General features: G+C 51.0%; 2 protein-coding genes, 1 long non-coding RNA gene and 1 other non-coding gene across 4 annotated transcripts; 1 reads left to right on the forward strand and 3 right to left on the reverse strand.

Moving 5' to 3' along the window:
* Nucleotides 1-14,479: 14,479 nt before the first annotated feature.
* On the forward strand, nucleotides 14,480-14,552 carry trnaf-gaa (transfer RNA phenylalanine (anticodon GAA)). The gene has a single exon. It is a non-coding gene; the product is annotated as a tRNA-Phe (tRNA).
* Nucleotides 14,553-17,406: 2,854 nt separating this feature from the next.
* On the reverse strand, nucleotides 17,407-17,752 carry LOC138242379 (uncharacterized). Its single transcript, XR_011191533.1, has 2 exons — nucleotides 17,576-17,752; nucleotides 17,407-17,498 (listed from the first exon to the last, which is right to left on the reverse strand). It is a non-coding gene; the product is annotated as an uncharacterized lncRNA (long non-coding RNA).
* A 104-nt stretch (nucleotides 17,753-17,856) lies between these two features.
* LOC138242548 (zona pellucida sperm-binding protein 3-like) lies at nucleotides 17,857-18,488 on the reverse strand. The gene is made up of 3 exons (XM_069198083.1): nucleotides 18,375-18,488; nucleotides 18,076-18,176; nucleotides 17,857-17,998 (listed from the first exon to the last, which is right to left on the reverse strand). Exons 1-3 carry the CDS (start codon nucleotides 18,486-18,488, stop codon nucleotides 17,857-17,859), a joined length of 357 nt encoding a protein of 118 aa, XP_069054184.1.
* A 320-nt stretch (nucleotides 18,489-18,808) lies between these two features.
* On the reverse strand, nucleotides 18,809-19,622 carry LOC138242359 (zona pellucida sperm-binding protein 3-like). Its single transcript, XM_069197860.1, has 3 exons — nucleotides 19,160-19,622; nucleotides 18,943-19,058; nucleotides 18,809-18,866 (listed from the first exon to the last, which is right to left on the reverse strand). Exons 1-3 carry the CDS (start codon nucleotides 19,439-19,441, stop codon nucleotides 18,809-18,811), a joined length of 456 nt encoding a protein of 151 aa, XP_069053961.1. The 5' UTR covers nucleotides 19,442-19,622.
* Nucleotides 19,623-19,930: the final 308 nt, after the last annotated feature.

Here is a 19,930-nt window from a genome sequence, read left to right on the forward strand (position 1 = left end):
TTTCCCCTGGAGAAACCTTTTTATGGACACACATCGCATCTATTACACATGTAGAACTAAATATAAAGATAAAACTTAATATAAGAAGTCATGACATATCACACATGACGAAGTCTGGTCCAGAATAAACAGTTTACACTGACCCACCTTTATTTACCCTGGTCACTCACTTCTATTAACTGCTTAACTGGGTAACAAATTAATATTTGTTTCAATTTGGGATCTACACCTGGGAGCCCTGAAATGTTGGCCAGAGGGGAGAAGCTGATATTCAGACGTGAGAATATATTAAAAAAAAGGATCTGATGTTGTTTTTCACCTGTCTAATCAAAGCTTGTTCAAAAATTATCTGATTATAGGACACACGAGTTTATAATCATACTCATTCCACTTTTTAACCCCGTATATATGCACAATATGAAACGTATATACACTAAATCTCACGTGTGTCTCCCATAATATACATTTCTTTACGAAAATTAGGAACACTTACTACAATTATCAACCCCCCATGACGAGGCAATATTTCATACCTTTGTTTCTTTGTGGGTTCAAAGTTCTGTCCTGTCGTTTCACACGTAATGTTTTGGTAGTTATCTCAATTTTCCTTTGCAATTATCTCCAAGATCATCATCAACTTTTTGTAAAACGCTATGCACAACTGATATTTAAAGAAAGTCCTGTACCAAAACGTCTTCGTAGGGAAAGACAACTTTTTTTTCCTTACGTTAGTCGCTACACGGTTACTCAGAAAATCCATTCACCGCCTTTAAAAAAAAGTTTCGTTTTTTATTGTGGTTCACTGACATTTCTGTCACAATTCTGAGGGACCCCAAATAAAATTCACTTGCCGGTATAAAGACGCCGGCGAGGATAAGACAGGTATCGAGCCACCTGCGTATCTAGCGGACGTTTAAAATAAAAAAAAATGGCGTGTAATGTTGCGAAGGGCTACTGTTTTTTTTATAGTTTGTCGATTGTAAGGGACGTGGGCCGCGACAGAAATACTGGACGGGGTGGGAAAAGGTTTATTGATGGTTTATTGTACCGCAACGGTCACAATTGACTCACCAGCAAAGATGGCGCCGAGGCCACATCGACTCCCTCCCGCCCTGCCTCGCACCGGAGCGCGACGCCAAACCGCCAGTCCACAGTCGCGGGCGCCGGACATAGACGTCATAAACCCTTCCGAGGCGCAGGAATTATAGATCACTGTAGTTTCTTCTGGACCCGGGTTAGGGACAGTGTGCCCTCCGTGAGAGTCTTCTGAGGAAGCCAGTGTCTCATGGGTGTCCAGGCTTGGTACCATCTGTCCATCACAGGACGCACAGACACACACACTCACACACCCTGGACAGGACACCAGTCCATCACAGGACACACACTCACTCACACACCCTGGACAGGACACCAGTCCATCACAGGACATACACACACCCTAGATAGGACACCAGTCCATCACAGGACACACACGCACTCACACACCCTGGACACCCGGACATCAGTCACTCACAGGACACACACACACACTCACACACCCTGAACAAGACACCAGTCCCTCACAGGACACACACACACAACCTGGATAGGACACCAGTCCCTCACAGGACACTCAGACACACACACTCACACACCCTGGACAGGAACCAGTCCATCACATGACAAACACACATTCACTCACACACCCTGGACAGGACAGCACTCCATCATAGGACACACACACACCAGGGCCAGTTTTCCCAGAAGCCAATTAGCCCAAAAGCCTGTCTATGGACCCGAAGAACACAGGGAGAACATGCAGACTCCACACAGACAGTCCCCCCGGGTCCAGACCCGAGCCCGGAGCCCCCCCGCGCTGAACCCCTCCGTACAGACGGCTGCACACAGCTCCGTTGTTCCCGATTCCCGAGGTGATCTGTTAAAAGAAGCCGGTGTGTTGCCTCCAGGTGACATTTCCTACTGGAGTCAGGACAGGAGGCTCTTCTGTACACAGAAGGGGGTGGGGGTGGGGAACAAGCCGCCCAGCCCTGTGGTTGAAGCCGATACCCCGGCTTCTCTCCAGACACAGCTGGGTGAGCTCCTCCAGTCAGTACAAGGGGCTCTACTGTACACAGAGGGTGGCGGGGGTGTGGAACAACTCCTTTGTTCGGGGCCTTGGGGCATTCTTGTTGTGAAAGGCGCTATATAAAAACTGAATTGAAATTGAATCTTACAGGTTTGGGTTTTTCGGAGATCTTGTCAGAGATCTTGTCTGACGTGCCATTTCAAAAACGTAACGACACTCCTCACGTCCGAGCGCCGCCGGTCTGTGACGTAACGTATGCTTACACAACCATGACGGTTTCATCATGGACAGCACGAAAGCCCGAAAAGTGGTTGACGTTTTCATTTGGCAACGCCACGATGGATCCCAGTTTTTTTTTATTTTGGGGGCCAAAGAGGACAAAAAAGGAAACGTCTGGAGGTGGATCGATGGTCATCTCTGCGGTTGTTCTGATGTTCTGGAAAAAACTAAACAAAAAAAAAACGGCTCGCTTGCCCGAGTTGATTTGCGTGGGGTGTGTAGTGTTTCCACACCCCACGCAAATCAACTTCTCTTCGCCCCCGGAGGCTCATCGCCCGCCGCACCCCTCTCACGTGATAGGGGCTTCCCCCGGCTGTGACGTACTTACCCTACCCCCTTTTCCGCCAACGTCATACCGAAGGTCTGACAGAGAAAAGAACAGAAGGACAGAGGGACAGATGGACAGAGGGACAGATGGACTGAAGGATAGACGGACAGAAGGACAGATGGACAGACAGACGGACAGACTCTGCCCCACTTGCCTCGTCAGACATCTCAGCCTCTCTCCTTGCCCTCCGCACTGGGGAGCCCCAGGCGGGGCCTGGCGGGCCGGGCGGGCGATGGGGGGCAGGACGGGGGGGGGGCAGGGACAGGGGCACCGCCCCGGGCAGCAGGGGGGGCTCGAGGGGCATGGCGGGGATGAAGGGGGGGCAGCGGGGCGGGGCGGGCAGGGGCCTGAGGGGGCCGGAGGGGGGGGCCGGGGGCGGGGAGCGGAGGGGGCTCTCGGGCGAGGACTTCTGGACGAGCTCGGGGAAACACGAAGACACCACGGGATTCTGTCCAGCGGGGAGAGAGGGAGACACAACGCAGGGGGGATGAGGAGCAGAGACTACGCCTGGACAGGTGAGTGTGTACAGTGTGTCCAGTAAGAGTCTGGACAGGTGAGTGTGTACAGTGTGTCCAGTAAGAGTCTGGACAGGTGAGTGTGTCCAGTGTGTCCAGTGAGAGTGTGGACAGGTGAGTGTGTACAGTGTGTCCAGTAAGAGTCTGGACAGGTGGGTGTGGACAGTGTGTCCAATAAGAGTCCGGACAGGCGAGTGTGTCCAGTGTGTCCAGTGTGTCCAGTAAGAGTCCGGACAGGCGAGTGTGTCCAGTGTGTCCAGAAAGAGTGTGGACAGGTGTGTCCAACAGTAAGAAGCTGTCTTACCCTGTAACCTAGCTCAGGGGTGTTAGGGGGTGCTCTGTCTCTTCCCCAGATCTCACCTTCAGCTCTGGAGAAATGACGGACCACTAGGAGACGCTGAAAACGAGGACACAAGACAGAGGTTAGGTCCACAGAGCTCACTCAATCACTACAGCAAGCAGAGACCTCTCGGCCATCAGGACTGTGGGGGTCAGAGTGGGGAGCTGTAGGGTATCGGGAGTTTAGGGGTCAGTGTGGGGAGCTGTAGGGTATCGGGAGTTTAGGGGTCAGTGTGGGGAGCTGTAGGGTTGATGTGGGGCACCGGGCCCACCACAGGGCGGCCGGTCCAGTCTCGCGGAAGGCGACTGGGTCAGACTTACGGAAAAGCACCGGGACTTGGGCCGGGACCTCTGCCGCTGCCAGTCCGGGTTCGGCCTGACCGGTGTGACCTGTGAAGACGCCAAACAGCCCATCTCCGAGACAGCTCTGACCAAATAGCCCAGCCCAGTCGTGTCGAGACTAGGGGCCTTGGGCAGTCTCTACAGTGTGTCCAGTGAGAGTGTGGACAGGTGAGTGTGTACAGTGTGTCCAGTGAGAGTGTGGACAGGTGAGTGTGTACAGTGTGTCCAGTGAGAGTCTGGACAGGTGAGTCTGACCAGTGTGTCCAGTAAGAGTCTGGACAGGTGAGTCTGACCAGTGTGTCCAGTAAGAGTCTGGACAGGTGAGTCTCTACAGTGTGTCCAGTGAGAGTCTGGACAGGTGAGTGTGTACAGTGTGTCCAGTAAGAGTCTGGACAGGTGAGTCTCTACAGTGTGTCCAGTGTGTCCAGTAAGAGTCTGGACAGGTGAGTCTCTACAGTGTGTCCAGTGAGAGTCTGGACAGGTGAGTGTGTACAGTGTGTCCAGTAAGAGTCTGGACAGGTGAGTCTCTACAGTGTGTCCCGTGAGAGTCCGGACAGGTGAGTCTCTACAGTGTGTCCAGGAAGAGTGTAGGATGTCCAGAGGCAATCTGTGCTCTCAGAAGGCCATAATGGACCTGCAGCTTGGTTTTCCTCGGACCCGCGACCCTGTCTCTTGAGCCGAGGCGTGTCCTCAGTCAAGATCACCACTGGAAGTGTCTCTCCTCGTCTGGAAGTATTACCGTGAGACCTGGTCTGTCAAGCGGTTTGCGCTGCTATGTGTGTGAAAGGTGCTCTATCAGTGAAGTTTATTATTATTATTATAATACAGCGAGCGCTGCTGGGGGCGGAGAGGCCAGTCGGAGGAGGGCTGGACGCTGGACGCTGGATGGCGGGCGGGAGGGGTGGACTTACGACGCCTCGCCGGGCCTGGGTCCTGCTGCGACCGCGCACGGCCATGCGGCATCTCTGTTGGTCCATCGTCCTGCCGAGACAAGCAGAGTCACAGAGGGGAGGGGAGGGGGCGGAGCCACACAGCTGGGCGGCTTGTTCCCCACCCCCGCCCCCCTCTGTGTACAGAAGAGCCTCCTGTCCTGACTGGAGGAGCTCACCCAGCTGTGTCTGGAGAGGAGCCAGGGTATCAGCTTTGTTCCACACCCCCGCCACTCTCTGTGTACAGTAGACCCTCCTGTCCTGACTGGAGGAGCTCACCCAGCTGTGTCTGGAGAGAAGCCAGGGTATCGGCTTCAACCACAGGGCTGGGCAGCTTGTTCCCCACCCCCACCACTCTCTGTGTAGAGGTGCACCTCCTCTCAATATCTTTTTACAGCACGATCACACCCATAAGAGTGGAGTAACGGGAAAAAAAAACAACTTATTTCTCAACTTATTTTGTTATTTCTCGACAGCGGCATTTTCAACTGACTTACCGATTTCACGGGGATACTTCAGAGTGAATCTGAAGCTGAAACTATTATTTGATTGAAGTCGAAGTAACCCGCGAATCTTTTTTGGAAGAAACACGTGTTTAGAAAGCGCTATATAGTCCTTTCCTCCTCCTCTCTCTTCACTCCTCTGAGCTCACGGGGCTCCGGCGCCGCCCCCCCCGCTAGAATCCGCCGCTCTGTGACGTCAGGCGGCTCATTGTGACGCCCCCGTGACGTCGCCCCCGACGCGCTCACGGCTCGGCCGCGAAACAAAAATGGCCGACATTTTTCGCGGTTGTTTTTTTTTTAGGTGGACATTTTATTTTTCCAACTCTCAGCGGCCAGCCGGGTGTCCCTGTACGACCCCGGTAGTCGCCACCTCGGACAGGCAGGGGAAACAGGTCCAGCTGTTTCCGGCCCAATGGTTACAAAAGCTGCACTTGAATTTAAAAACAAAATCACGTCGAGGGCGCATTCGCACCCCCACGTCCAACACGGGTTTCCGTGGGGTTTGGTTCAGTGAAATTAGCACCCCCCCTACCCCCAAGTCAAAGAAAGACCAACCTCCACCCCCCTCTAGCGGCCAAGGGCGGAAATTTCGGGCCACGCCACGTCCAAAAAACACGGGTTCCCCCCCGTCCTGCGGGGAAAAGAGACGGCATTTTCTTTTCCGAGCGCTGCGTGGGACCTCACAACCCCCCCAAAAAAACGGGCTTCGGAGACGAGGAAAACCAGGCACGTCGACCTCTCTACAACACCACCCGGCCGTTTCTGTTTCAGACCGTGGGAAAAAAGAAAATTTCACCCCTCACCGACCGCCGCGCAAAAAAACACAACTTCACGCTACAGAAACGGCCTGTGTGAGGGGGGGCACGGGAAAAAAATAAAACCTGCGTGTTTTCGGCAGAGTAAGCTCAGTGGGGAAACTCCCTGAATCTCGGGGTTGCTTCTTGAACCCCGAAAACGACCTTTTATCTCTCTCTCGTTTTCTTGGTGTCTGGGACGTTCACGAACTCCGCCGCGTCGGTGCGATTCCCAGCGAGACTTGAACATAACCCCCCCCCCGTGGAGCTCTGGCGATGAAGGAGGGAATCAAGGAGGAGAATTAATATTGTGATCCACCAGTCCATCACAGGACACACACACACCCTGGACAGGACACCAGTCCTTCACAGGATACCAGTCCATCACAGTACACACACACACCCTGGACAGGACAGCAGTCCATCACAGGACACACACACACTCACACACCCTGGACAGGACAGCAGTCCATCACAGGACACACACACACTCACACACCCTGGACAGGACACCAGTCCATCACAGGATGTTCAGTGCCTCTCTCTAATAAAGTAGAAACGCGACATTAAACTCCGTTCAAAACGGGAGAAATCACCAGGACACCATACACCTTGCTCCGGACGAAGGTTTTGAGCCAACTGTACTGCTGCAGTTCAAGTATGTGGACACTATGACACTACATATTGTGACTTCACCGGTCACCCATAGAAGGACCCCATTTTCAAATTTTCATAAAGTCTAGAGATGATACTGGTTTGGAGCCAGGGTACTGTGTGTCTATGTACAAAATTTACTGTATAAGAGTTTGAGGAAGAGTTTAGTAAAAGGATGGGGAACATAGTAAAGTCTGAACAAAATACATTTCCTCCTTTAGAAATGTCAAAAGTAGCTCTATGTGTCATGAGCTGTGGTGTGTCACTGTGTGATGTGTCATGAGTGTAACGAACAGTTCTTTCCGGACCCTATGCGGACGACACAATCCGACGAAGTGGGGGAACACCGGGGAAACGTCATGCAGGAAAACGGGGCTGAAGACAGGGGGGCGTGTCCAAGGTGCGCTGGTGCACGGGGGAGGTGTGGCCAAGGCGAACAATCCAAGAGTAATCCATAGGGAAAATCCAAAACACACGAGTAAGTCCAAAACCAGGAGATCCATCAGAACAAGAATTAAAAACCACGAAGACCGGGTCGGAACCGGCGGACAGGGACAAGGAACAGGGGTTAAAACCTTAACGGGACCAGGCGCTTCCTGGTCCCGGACTCGCACGATATGGAAATCAGATGCAGAGCCCGGAAGAGCGTCAGCGCCTGGCTTTTAAGGTGGGCAGGGAATAGGGAGCAGGTGCATGGAATAAAGTCTAGAGTGATAGGGCTGGAGCACCCTTAAGGAGGGGGAACTAATATCGTGACAGTACGCCCCTCCTTTTCAGGGCGGCTCCGAAGCCCTAAGAAAAAAAAGGGAGAGAAAAAAAAACCGATGGAATCCGGGCTGCCAGGGTGCCGTCCGCGGGGTCCAGGTGTTGGCTCTGCATTCTGTAACGAACAGTTCTTTCCGGACCCTATGCGGACGACACAATCCGACGAAGTGGGGGAACACTGGGGAAACGTCATGCAGGAAAACGGGGCTGAAGACAGGGGGGCGTGTCCAAGGTGCGCTGGTGCACGGGGGAGGTGTGGCCAAGGCGAACAATCCAAGAGTAATCCATAGGGAAAATCCAAAACACACGAGTAAGTCCAAAACCAGGAGATCCATCAGAACAAGAATTAAAAACCACGAAGACCGGGTCGGAACCGGCGGACAGGGACAAGGAACAGGGGTTAAAACCTTAACGGGACCAGGCGCTTCCTGGTCCCGGACTCGCACGATATGGAAATCAGATGCAGAGCCCGGAAGAGCGTCAGCGCCTGGCTTTTAAGGTGGGCAGGGAATAGGGAGCAGGTGCATGGAATAAAGTCTAGAGTGATAGGGCTGGAGCACCCTTAAGGAGGGGGAACTAATATCGTGACAATGAGACTGTGGGTGAGTGCTGTAATCTAACCTTTGTTCTAACCTTTGTTCTAAGACTTAAAAGTACAAAGCTAGCTTGAAATAGCACCACAAAAGTGGAAGATTGCACTGTTGAGTCTATTCGTTTCCAGCATTATGGTGATTTTTGACATTGGTTATCCCAAATAGATTAAAGTTCCAAAAGGATGACACTATTACTGTTACATGTTCAATTTGGGGTACCACAGGGATCAATGCTGGGACCAATATTTTTCTCTCTCTACATGTTGGTGCTAGGTAGGATAATCCGAAAACATAATATTAACTTTCATTCATATGCTGATGACACTCAAAGGTACATTTCGTTTACACTTAATGACAACTCGTCTATTATCACTTTATTTAATTGCATTAATGAAGTAAAGACTTGAATGTGTGAAACCTTTTTGTTACTTAACTCTGATAAAACATTTTGTTTTCCTTTTTAACTGCTTCCACACAGCTCCAGTGCAGTCCAGACTGGGGTCCCTCAGCTTCGGTCCAGCACAGACTGGGGTCCCTCAGCTTCTGTCCAGCACAGACTGGGTTCCCTCAGCTTCGGTCCAGCACAGTCTGGTGTCCCTCAGCTTCGGCCCAGCACAGACTGGGGTCCCTCAGCTTCAGTCCAGACTGGGGTCCCTCAGCTTCGGTCCAGCACAGTCTGGGGCCCCTCAGCTCCAGTCCAGTCCAGTCTGGTGTCTCTCAGCTCCGGTGCAGTCCAGTCTGGTGTCTCTCAGCTCCGGTCCAGTCCAGTCTGGTGTCCCTAGGATCCAGTCCAGTCCAGTCTGGTGTCCCTCAGCTCCTGTCCAGTCCAGTCTGGGGCCCCTCAGCTTCAGTGCAGTCCAGTCTGGCGTCCCTCAGCTCCAGTCCAGTCCAGTCCAGTCCAGTTCTTAGCTGGCACAGAACCAGGAAAGGAACCTGGAAAGAATATTGTTATTGCAGGTGTGAGGGACACAGACACAGACATCACCATGACATCAAACAGCAAGAGGAGACTCCTCCTTGAATCACAGACACGACCGGGCGGCACCCCCCTGTCTGCTCACCTGCACCTCCTCTTCCTCTTCTTGTCCTTCCCGGCAGCATGCTCCTCCTCTCCCTCGCTCTTCCTCTTCTGACCCACGGTCTCCGCCGCCTCCATCGGCTCGTCTTGATCATCTGTCTCCACCGACACGCAGCTCAGGGAGTTTAAAAAGACGCACCAGCGATTCTGCAGCAGAGACAGGAGAGTCACATTAAGAGTCGGACTGGACACTCCAGGACATGAACACTGCACTGAGAGAGAGAGAGGGGTTCATACAGACACATGATTGGACACTCCAGTACATGAACACTGCACTGAGAGAGAGAGGGGTTCATACAGACACACTGACTGGACACTGGACAGGAGTAAAGAGAGGATCAGAGCATTACCCACCTTCTTTTTCTTCTGTCTCACAGGAGGTGGTGATTGGACCTCCTCCAGCTGGAGTCCGAGGAGGGAGAGAGGGGGCAGGAGAGGGACAGCACAGGGAGAGAAAGAGAGAGACAGGTGAGTCAAGTGTCCCAAGAGTACAGAGACTCTGCTGAGATCACACTCGCAGTGAGTGACACCGACACTAACCAGCCTCAGGACAGCACTGCTAGGGCACCACAACCCAGACTCAACCACATCACAGCACAGATCAAACAGCAATATCTCACACACTGGGACACACACACACAAACACAACATAAACTGGAATGCTACAGAACCTTAAACAGACAATACACACTAGCTGAATATTTGACCAAAATAAAAAATAACAAACAGAAACAGACCCTGACGAAGTACAGGCTCAGTGACCACAACCTGGCCATAGAAACTGGGCGACACAGGCAGACCTGGCTGCCCAGAGAGGACAGGCTGTGCTCCCACTGCCAGCGGGGAGAAATAGAGACAGAGGTGCACTTCCTACCGCAATGTGACAGATACTCTGGGATTAGAGAAACATTCTTCCCGAAATTCAGAAATCTAATCCCAGAGTTCCCACACCTGCCAGAATCACAACGGGTCCCAATCCTACTGGGAGAGGGAGGAGGGAACTCAGTTGATCTGGCAGCCCAGTATGTGATCTCCTGTCACAGCCTGAGGAACAGTGAGTCTGTCTCCCAATAATGCTCCAGCCGCCTACAGTATATGTCAATATTTTATAATATGTCTTTGTTGTAAATGTCTGTAACATGTCTGCTTTACGCAGAGAGTGGCGGGGGTTGGATGTCAAGGCCTGACGATACCGCATTACGCAGAGAGTGGAGGGGTGGGATGTCAGGACCTGACGACACTGCTTTATGCAGAGAATGGAGGGGTGGGTGTCAGGGCCATAAGACACTTCTTTATTCAGAGAGTGGAGGGGGTGGGATGTCAGGGCTAGATGACACTGCTTTACACAGAGAGTGGAGAGGTGGGTGTCAAGGCTATACGACAGTGCTTTCCGCAGAGAGTGGTGGGGGTGTGATGTCAGGGCCATACAACAGTGCTTTACAAAGAGAGTGGTGGGGGTGAGATGTCAGGGCCATATGACACTGCTTTACACAGAGAGTGGTGGGGCTAGGATGTCAGGGCCATATGACACTGCTTTACACAGAGAGTGGCGGGGCTAGGATGTCAGGGCCATATGACACTGCTTTACACAGAGAGTGGTGGGGGTGGGATGTCAGGGCTTGACGACACTGCTTTATGCAGAGAGTGGAGGGGTGGGATGTCAGGGCTATACGACAGTGCTTTCGGCAGAGTGTGGAGGGGTGGGTGTCAGGGTTATACGGCAGTGCTTTACGCAGAGAGTGGTGGGGGTGTGATGTCAGGGCCATACGACAGTGCTTTACACAGAGAGTGGCGGGGGAGGGATGTCAGGGCTTGACAACACTGCTTTATGCAGAGAGTGGCGGGAGTGGGATGTCAGGCCCCGACGATACTACTTTACGTAGACAGTGGCGGGGGTGGGATGTCAGGGCCTGACGACAGTGCTTAATGCAGAGAGTGGAGGGTTGGGTGTCAGGGCTATACGGCAGTGCTTTCCGCAGAGAGTGGTGGGGGTGTGATGTCAAGGCCATACGACACTTCTTTACGCAGGGAGTGGCAGGGGTGGGATGTCAGGGCTGATGATACTTATTTACGCAGAGAGTGGCAGGGGTGGGATGTCAGGGCCTGAAGATACTCCTTTTCGCAGAGAGCGGAGGAGGTGGGATACGACCTCTCAGTGGGGCCAGCAGGGGGCACTCACCCTGCGGTCTGTGTGGGTCTTAATGCCCCAGTGTAGTGACGGGGGACACGATCTGGCCCACCAGCGACGAGCAGGTTACCAGATCTAGACAAAGGGGGCAACTCTTAGTCGTATGAGCTTAGTCACACATCGCAGCGATTAAAAAAACAAAACAAACATATTATGTCTGTTACTAACGACTTTTCTTTCCTACATTGAAAGTCTCTTTCCCGGGTGATTTTCTAGCGCGACTGGGGCTCTTCATTTCTCCTCGGTGTCTCATCGCGGGCGGATTTGAAACAGACCACAGAAGGTGGTCACACACTATTTTATTATTGAGAGACAGGCTTACTCTCTGTTCCTCAAGCTGAGACAGGACATCACATACTGTATTATTATTGATTGACAGGCTCACTGTTCCTCAGGCTGGGACAGGAAATCACAAACTGTATTATTATTATTATTGAGAGACAAGCTCACTGTCTGTTCCTCAGTCTGGGACAGAGGATCACACACTGTATTATTATTATTTAGAGACAGGCTCACTGTCTGTTCCTCAGAGTTGGACAGGAGATCCCACACTGAATTATTATTATAGAGAGACAGGCTCACTGTATGTTCCCCAGGCTGGGTCAGGAGCTCACACAGTGTTATTATAATTATTGAGAGACAGTCTCACTGTCTGTTCCTCAGTCTGGGACAGGAGATCACACACTGTATTATTATTATTGAGAGACAGGCTCACTGTCTGTTCCCCAGGCTGGGATAGGAGATAACACTGTATTATTATTGAGAGACAAACTCACTGTCTGTTCCTCAGGCTGGGACAGTAGATCACACTGTATTATTATTATTGAGAGTCTGTCTCACTGTTCCCCAGGCTGGGACAGGAGATCCCACACTGTATTATTATTATTTAGAGACAGACTCACTGTCTTTTCCTCGGTCTGGGACAGATGGTCACACACTGTATTATTATTGAGACAGGCTCACTGTCTGTTCCTCAATCTGGGACAGTAGATCACATTGTATTATTATTATTAATATTATTGAGAGTCTGGCACACTGTTCCCCAGGCTGGGACAGGAGATCCCACAGTGTATTATTATTATTTTGAGACAGGCTCACTGTTTGTTCCTCAGGCTGGGACAGGAGATCCCACACTGTATTATTATTATAGTGAGACAGGCTCACTGTATATTCCCCAGGCTGGGACAGGAGGTCATACATTATATTATTATTATAGAGAGACAGGCTCACTGTATGTTCCACAAGCTGAGACAGGAATTCACACTGTATTATTATTGAGAGACAGGCTCACTGTCTGTTCCTCAGGCTGGGACAGAGGATCACACACTGTATTATTATTATTGAGAGAAAGCCTCAGTGTTCCCCAGGCCGGGAAAGGAGATAACACATTGTATTTTTATTATTGAGAGACAGGCTCACTGTTCCTCAGGCTGGGACAGGAGTTCAAACTGTATTATTATTATTATTGAGAGACAAGCTCACTGTTCCTCAGGCTGGGACAGGAAATGACACACTGTATTATTATTATTGAGAGACAAGCTCACTGTTCCCCAGGCTGGGACAGGAGGTCATACTCTGTATTATTATTATTGAGAGACAGGCTCACTCTCTGTTCCTCAGGCTGAGACAGGAGATCACAAACTGTATTATTATTATAGAGAGACCTGCTCTTTCCTGACTGTTCCTTAGGCTGGGACAGCAGATCATAATCTGCTTTATTATTATTGAGAGACTGGCTCACTCCTGTCTGTTCCTCAGGTTGGGAAAGGAGATCACACACTGTATTAATATTATTGAGAGACGGGCTCACTGTCTGTTCCTCTGACTGGGGCAGGAAATGACACACTGTATAATTAGTATTGAGAGACAGGCTCAGTGTTCCCCAGGCTGAGACAGGAGATCACACACTGTATTATTATTATTGAGTATCTGGTTCACTGTTCCCCAGGCTGGGACAGGAAATCACACACTGTATTATTATTATTGAGAGACAGGCTCACTGTCTGTTCCTCAGGCTGGGGCAGGATATCACACACTGTATTATTAGTATTGAGAGACAGCCTCAGTGTTCCCCAGGCTTGGACAGGAGATCACACACTGTATTATTAGTATTGAGATACAGACTCAATGTCTGTTCCTCCTGCTGGGACTGGAGATCACACACTGTTCTATTATTACTGAGGGACATGCTCACTGTTTGTCCTTCAGACTGGGACAGGACATTCCACACTAGGTTATCATTATTGAGAGACAGGCTCGCTGTCTGTTCCTCAGGCTAGTACAGGAGATCACGCACTGTATTATTATTGAGAGACAGGCTCACTGTCTGTTCCTCTGGCTGGGGCAGGGAATCACACACTGTATTATTAGTATTATTAAGAGACAGGCTTGCTGTCTGCTCCTCAGGCTGGGACAGGATATCACACACTGTTGTAGTGTTCTCTCACGAGGCACCAGTTCTGTAGGGGTTTGGGCATTTACTGGGACAATTATTTTTGTGGCAGTAAAACACAAAATTGATTATTTTAATCCAACCATGCGACATAACTCAAACAACGCACACACAGGTACTAATACACGAGGATACATTTGTTAATATATAGAATATGCATACAAACCTAACAGATCTTATCGTAAGGGTTATCAGAATACAAAAGATATAAATTCATTCAGTTACAAAGAGTTACACATATCAAGAGGACATAAGTATATCATTCATTTAGACCGTTTCGTAATTGAACTTGTTTACAACTTCTACATGAGATACTCAAAACATGTACATAACCCTTAGGAATTAAATTTATATCAACTGGTTGGGAGCAGTAATGCAATAAGGTTGAATACTCACTGCCGGTGGCCCCCTTTTCTCACCGTTTCCGTAGTGCAGCGGTTATCACGTTTGCCTCCCACGTGAAAAATCCCCGGTTCGAAAGCAGACGGGAACAGCCTCTTTTTGTACGCTCCTGTACTTCACAGAGGTCTTGAGCGACCGGTCACATGTTCCTTTCCTTTTGAGTGACGTTCCTGCAACACTCTCCCACTCCTCTTGGTGCGCTCATGCCGCAACACAGGAAGGCTGGAGCAGGTGGGTGTGGGCTTGGCGCACCGCCGAAATAGCTCAGCTGGGAGAGCGTTAGACTGAAGATCTAAAGCTCCCTGATTCAATCCCGGGTTTCGGCATTCTGTTTCATCGCGCCCTTTGTTCCTCTCTCTAGCGCCCCCTGCCTAAAGTGTTGCCTCCCTTTCTCAGCCCGAAACGCAAGCGAGACACCAGCAGCAGTCCCTGCAGGTTTCTGTAGTGTAGCGGCTATCACGTTCGCCTAACACGCGAAAGGTCCCCAATTCGAGACCGGGCGGAAACAGCCTCGTTTTGCACGCTCCTGTACTTCACAGAGGTCTTGAGCGACCGGTCATTTGTTACCAATGTATTTCCGGTGCCTTCGTGCACTCTTGTACCAAACGCACGTTCCTTCTGTACGCGGAGCCGATCATTTGCAATTGGGCTGTGCCGACAGACCAGGACGAGCTCTGTCGGCTCAAAAGCAGCGCAGGACCTGCAAGAACAACAGAAAGATTAGCATCCAGCGGGGGCCTCTTAGTGAGCCCAAGAGCTCATCAAGAATCGGCTCCAGCAACAGGGCTGGGCGCATTGTTCCATTCTCCGCCCACTCTCGGTGTAAACAAGTCCCTCCTGGTCTCGGCTTGAAATGCACTTCCCTGCGTTTGCTTTGGTGTAACTGGCTTCCCCTGCATGGGCGAATGTGAAGAAGATCCTTAGTAAGTCATTGAAGAAAACCGAGAAGAGGTCGGAGAGGCCTCTGTCGTTCATCAACGATCCAGTCAGGCAGTACTCCTCTGTAAAGCCCCGTTCGTTCACATCGATTGGCTTTTTTTTGCCTTCATGCCTTCATTCATGCAAGTAGTAAAAGCAGACGCCCCTATTCTGCCGTGACCCGGATTCAAACCGGGGTTGTTGCGGCCACAACGCAAAGTACTGACCACTATACGATCACAGCGAGTTACCGAGACACACGCGGCAAGGCGGAAAGGGCTGTGCTCTCTTCGTGTGACATAATTCGGAAAAGTCCTGACGTTGCATTTCAACTGAGCCCCAGTATACATCGACCCTTCGACACTCTGAGTGACAACTCTCTTGCGTGTTTTCTCATATTTATGTAGTTTGCTTGGTGGCGCAGTTGTCGTGCACAAAGAACGCTTTGAAAAGTGTCAAAAGCAAGTCATTCCAAGTTGGTCGTTTGTGTTTTCCGTTCAGACTCGAAATGCTGAAATGATCTCTCGGCTCCTCGGTTGTCATTTCTGCTCCGTTAAGGAATCACAGCACGCGTGTTAAAAGAAGACTGTGATATTTGGTGTGTCTTGGATTAGACGAGATTAAAGAGTGAGTAGTTTTGTTTTTATATTTCTGTGATGTTATGGGACCAATGAAGAATGTGGCATTCAGACTAATGTGGAGTATTTGTTTCCTTAGGGAAATTGCCACTGCCGTATACTGGGGCATTAGGACCCATATGGACCGCAGGGTGAGCACCCAGCGACAGAAACCGTGTGTCGGGCTCGGCTGCGAGCAGGACAATGACTTCACTTAAATGTTTAAATGAAAAAACCCAAATGAACCAAACCTGTATAAATTAGTGGTGGAAAGGAGTCTTTTTATATAGCAAAAGGTCTCTGATCCTTTGGTAAGAACGATGGGTATATAACCCATTGTCCTCAATATTAGAAATGAATCCTTGAACACTGCTGTTGTACCAACAGTCCATAAAAGCCTAACATTACCCTTTCTTGCATAAATTGTAGAACATGCCGTCACATTTCAGTTGCACCTCAGTAGCAGTTTGATCTATTATCACCCTGCTCCCCACCTCATAACCTTCGCTCTTCTTATTCTGGTCTCCTAACTGTCCCCCAAGCCCGTCTACACTGTATGAGTGACAAGGCCTTCGCCTGTTATGCCCCCAAGCTCTGGAACTCTCTCCCCAAGGATACCAGAGTCACCTTCCCTAAACTCCTTCAAATTCAGACTCAACACCTTCTTCTGTAGAAGAGCCTTTACTGAACTGGTTCCAATCTTTACCCCTCTGCTTCTACTTTTCTCCTCAATCTATTGGAATTGTTTTATCCTGTGTATTCTAATTGTAATTATGTCAAGTACTTTGAGAAGCCACCTTTGAAACCATTATATAAAATAGTTTATCCTAAAACCTTGAAGCTTTAATAGGGCAGTGCAGTAGGGCTAAAAATTGACAGTGTTAGTGGGCCATCATGATTTGTGCAAATTATAGGTAGTCACAAAGGGAGACTAGGATTCACTTGAAATTCATGACATGGGACACTGAAACAGGGGAGAGGCTTTGTGTAATAAGCGTTCAGTCTCAATCTACACAGTCTTTGCTGCTGGTAGAGGTGGTTGTGAACACCTGTCTTCCGGATCAAGTACTGGGATCTCCAGTCTCAATCCTAATATTTCTCCTGACTGTCCAATACCACTGCTGTGAAACCCAACGCCCATAAGACAAGACCTCCGAGATTCTAACTGTACCATTATTCACTGATGTTTGTGCACCAGTATTGTTCCTTTGCTAAGGAAGGGAAGGCCTACTTTACACCAAGCCCCTGTTGACAATTCCTTCCTTGTGTTTATTTTAGACAGTTTGTGCAGCCTAGAATAGGACACCAGATCTCACTCTTACTGGGCACTACAGTAGCAACTCACACTCCATAAGCACTACCCCTCTAGGAAACAGGAGGATTTCCAGTATATTGAACACCTCTGTCTCTCCCCCAGTAAAAAAAGGCACACTGCCCTGCCCAAGGAATAATGCAGCCATCTTCCTCCACTACAATGCTTTATTACTCCAGACATTTTCAGTCCTCATTGGCAGCAATACAAGAAGCATTCCTGAAAGGGGAACCCCCCCACAAATACTTTCATTGATTAATGGGTCTCACTTCCCTTGAATCTCTCCACCCCATTCAAACCTATAAACCATAAAGAAACAAGGGCAAGCAGAAGGGTCTTTCACAGCTTTATTGAGATGTTGCCATTACAAGGCGAGTGGAGGCAGGAGAGTCACAAGGGCCAGGCTGGAGCCTTCATTCAGGCACCTGGGGAGGAAGAAAGAACAATCCAGCTGCACTACAGGACACCCACCCCTACAGGAGCTCCTCCTGCCAGACACTACCTGTCCACTGGCCAACATCTCCAAAGTCCTCTGCTCCCTCCACATCCTCACTGGTGCTCTCAGCATCTTCACTGGAGCTCTGAGGGTCTCCCTCCTCATCCTCAGTCCAGTCAGCTCCCACATCCAGAGGACCCTCTACTGGTGCCACAGCCACCCGACTACTGGTCACCAGGCTCCTGGTACCTGTGGACAAGCAACACCCAGGATTGAGGGATCTGCTATATCAGAGTCCCACAGTCTACTCATCTACACAGTCCCTTTGTCCAGCACGGGATCATTCCTCAGTTGTCCAAGCATGGTTGTCTCTTGGGCAGAGATGCATCCACAAGGGATAGAGAACCAGACCCACCTTCATTCCGGCTGCCAGCACACCTGGACTCACAGCAGGCACAGACCTCATGGTCACCATACAGCTTCTCCCACCTGGAGGAGAGGAGGACAGGTGAGGCCTCCACCTGGCATGTCCCAGAGCACCCTCAGCAGGCTCCTTGCAGAAGTACCTCTTCGCCTCCCTGTTGTAGGTGCAGGACTTGGTCCCTGGTGTTGCTTTAGCAGGAGCCACAGCCATGACACAGTGCATGTACAGCTCAGTCACTTCATGCTACAAGAGGGAAGGTCACAGCATTAAGGGATCAAGGCCAATAGAGGGACAGAGAAGGACCTTCTGCCATCAGTGAAGGCAAGCTGGCAGCTCTAGGCACTACAGCTGCCACAGTCTGGTTCACATCTAGATCATGGATGTGAAAGCAGACCATGGATCAGTAGAGCAAGAAGGCTGAGCAGCCTTTGAGAGCAGTACGTTCCTGGACAGCTTCTTCTGGAAGAGGAAGGCATCAATCGTGAAGCGGAGCACATCCTTCTGCTTGGAGGGGACAAACCTGGACAGGCAGCCATCTGCCTTGCTGTCCACCATGCACCTGGGAACAAGGACAAGGATGAACCCCTGCAGGCTCTCAGGGCTCCTGCCCACCTCTCCTCCCAGAAGGGGCCATACCCCAAGTTGTCGATCATGGGGAAACGGGGCTGGGAGTGCTGGTCCGGTTTCTCCGTTACGTAACACGAGTGGATGTACAGCCTCTGCTCCACTGTGGCAAAGTAGGCAGTGGCCTGGAAGTACTCATCCTTAGAGCTGGACCCAGTGGGCGAGCGAGAGAGCGAGAGAGCAGGCAGGAGGAGCCACTCACTCAAGGAGCTTACAGTTGGTGGTGAGCAGCACAAAGCTGTGCTTGTTCTTCAGGTCCTTCTCCTGGCCCACGTGGGGACATAGCCAACCTTGTAGGAGTAGTGGAACCTGCAGGACAGAGGGGATGAGGGGCATCTGGACACTTTCCCCAGCAGCTTCTCCGCAGCAGCAGAGCCCTGCCTACCTGTTGTAGGAGCACTTGACAGGCACAGAGAAGGGAATGAACCGATGCACAGGTGCACTGGAGGAGGGCGGGGCATAGCGGAGAGTGTTGGAGTACACCAGGCGGCCCTGGACAACCTGCAGGGTCACAGAGGAAGGGATATTCCCAGAAAAGGCAACCCCGACACTGGCCCTACTGCTCACATCGATACACTGCCTGTAGATGAAGACCCGCTTACCAATCGCTCGGTGCCGCACTCGTGAAGCCCGTAGATGAAGTAGAAGTAACTGCGTGTGGTTCGGCTGACGCTGCAGTTGCCCAAGGTCACCTCCGATGGCCGACAGCTGAAGCCGAAAAAGAGCCGATTGACCCTCACGTACATCCTGCTGGAGTCGCACCACACAGCCACTCCTCGGGTGCCCCCGATGGCCGGGCGAGCCGGCTGCCGCCCTCGCTGGGGAGGAAACAGGATGCTCTTGATGTAGGCGGGTAAGGGGCGGCTGCCGGCTTCGGGCTTCATCTTCTCCTTGTCGAAGTAGGGCGAGTACGCGTCTCTGGACACGGGAAGGCGGCGAAAGTCGGGAGCCAAGGACTGCGAGTCGTTCTCGCTTGCAGACAGGTCTTCGGAGGGCGCATCTGCCAGGCTCGTCCTCCGACTGGGCTGCGTCTTCAGGAGCCGGGAGGTCGGCCTGGAGCGCTAATTTCCGAGAGTCCCAGCCAGCCGGCCCGGCGGAGATCAGTGCGGGGAGCCCGGCCCCTGCTCACAGGCACAGCACAGAGAAACGAGCGCATTGCCAAATTGACGTCCCGCTAAACTGCTACAGAAGTAAGACACGTAAACCACCAAACTGTGTTGAAGCAAGAGAGCATAAAGTGTGAACGCGGTGACTAGGTTTTTATACTAGCAGGACTATGCTACCACACACATGGTCGCACTACCGCTCAATCAACACAATCAATTACACACAGAGACCCGGATTGTTCTCAGCGTCTAATTAGAACCTGCTTC

Source organism: Lepisosteus oculatus, chromosome 14, assembly GCF_040954835.1.
Source record: "Lepisosteus oculatus isolate fLepOcu1 chromosome 14, fLepOcu1.hap2, whole genome shotgun sequence".
Classification (NCBI taxonomy): Eukaryota; Metazoa; Chordata; class Actinopteri; order Semionotiformes; family Lepisosteidae; genus Lepisosteus; species Lepisosteus oculatus.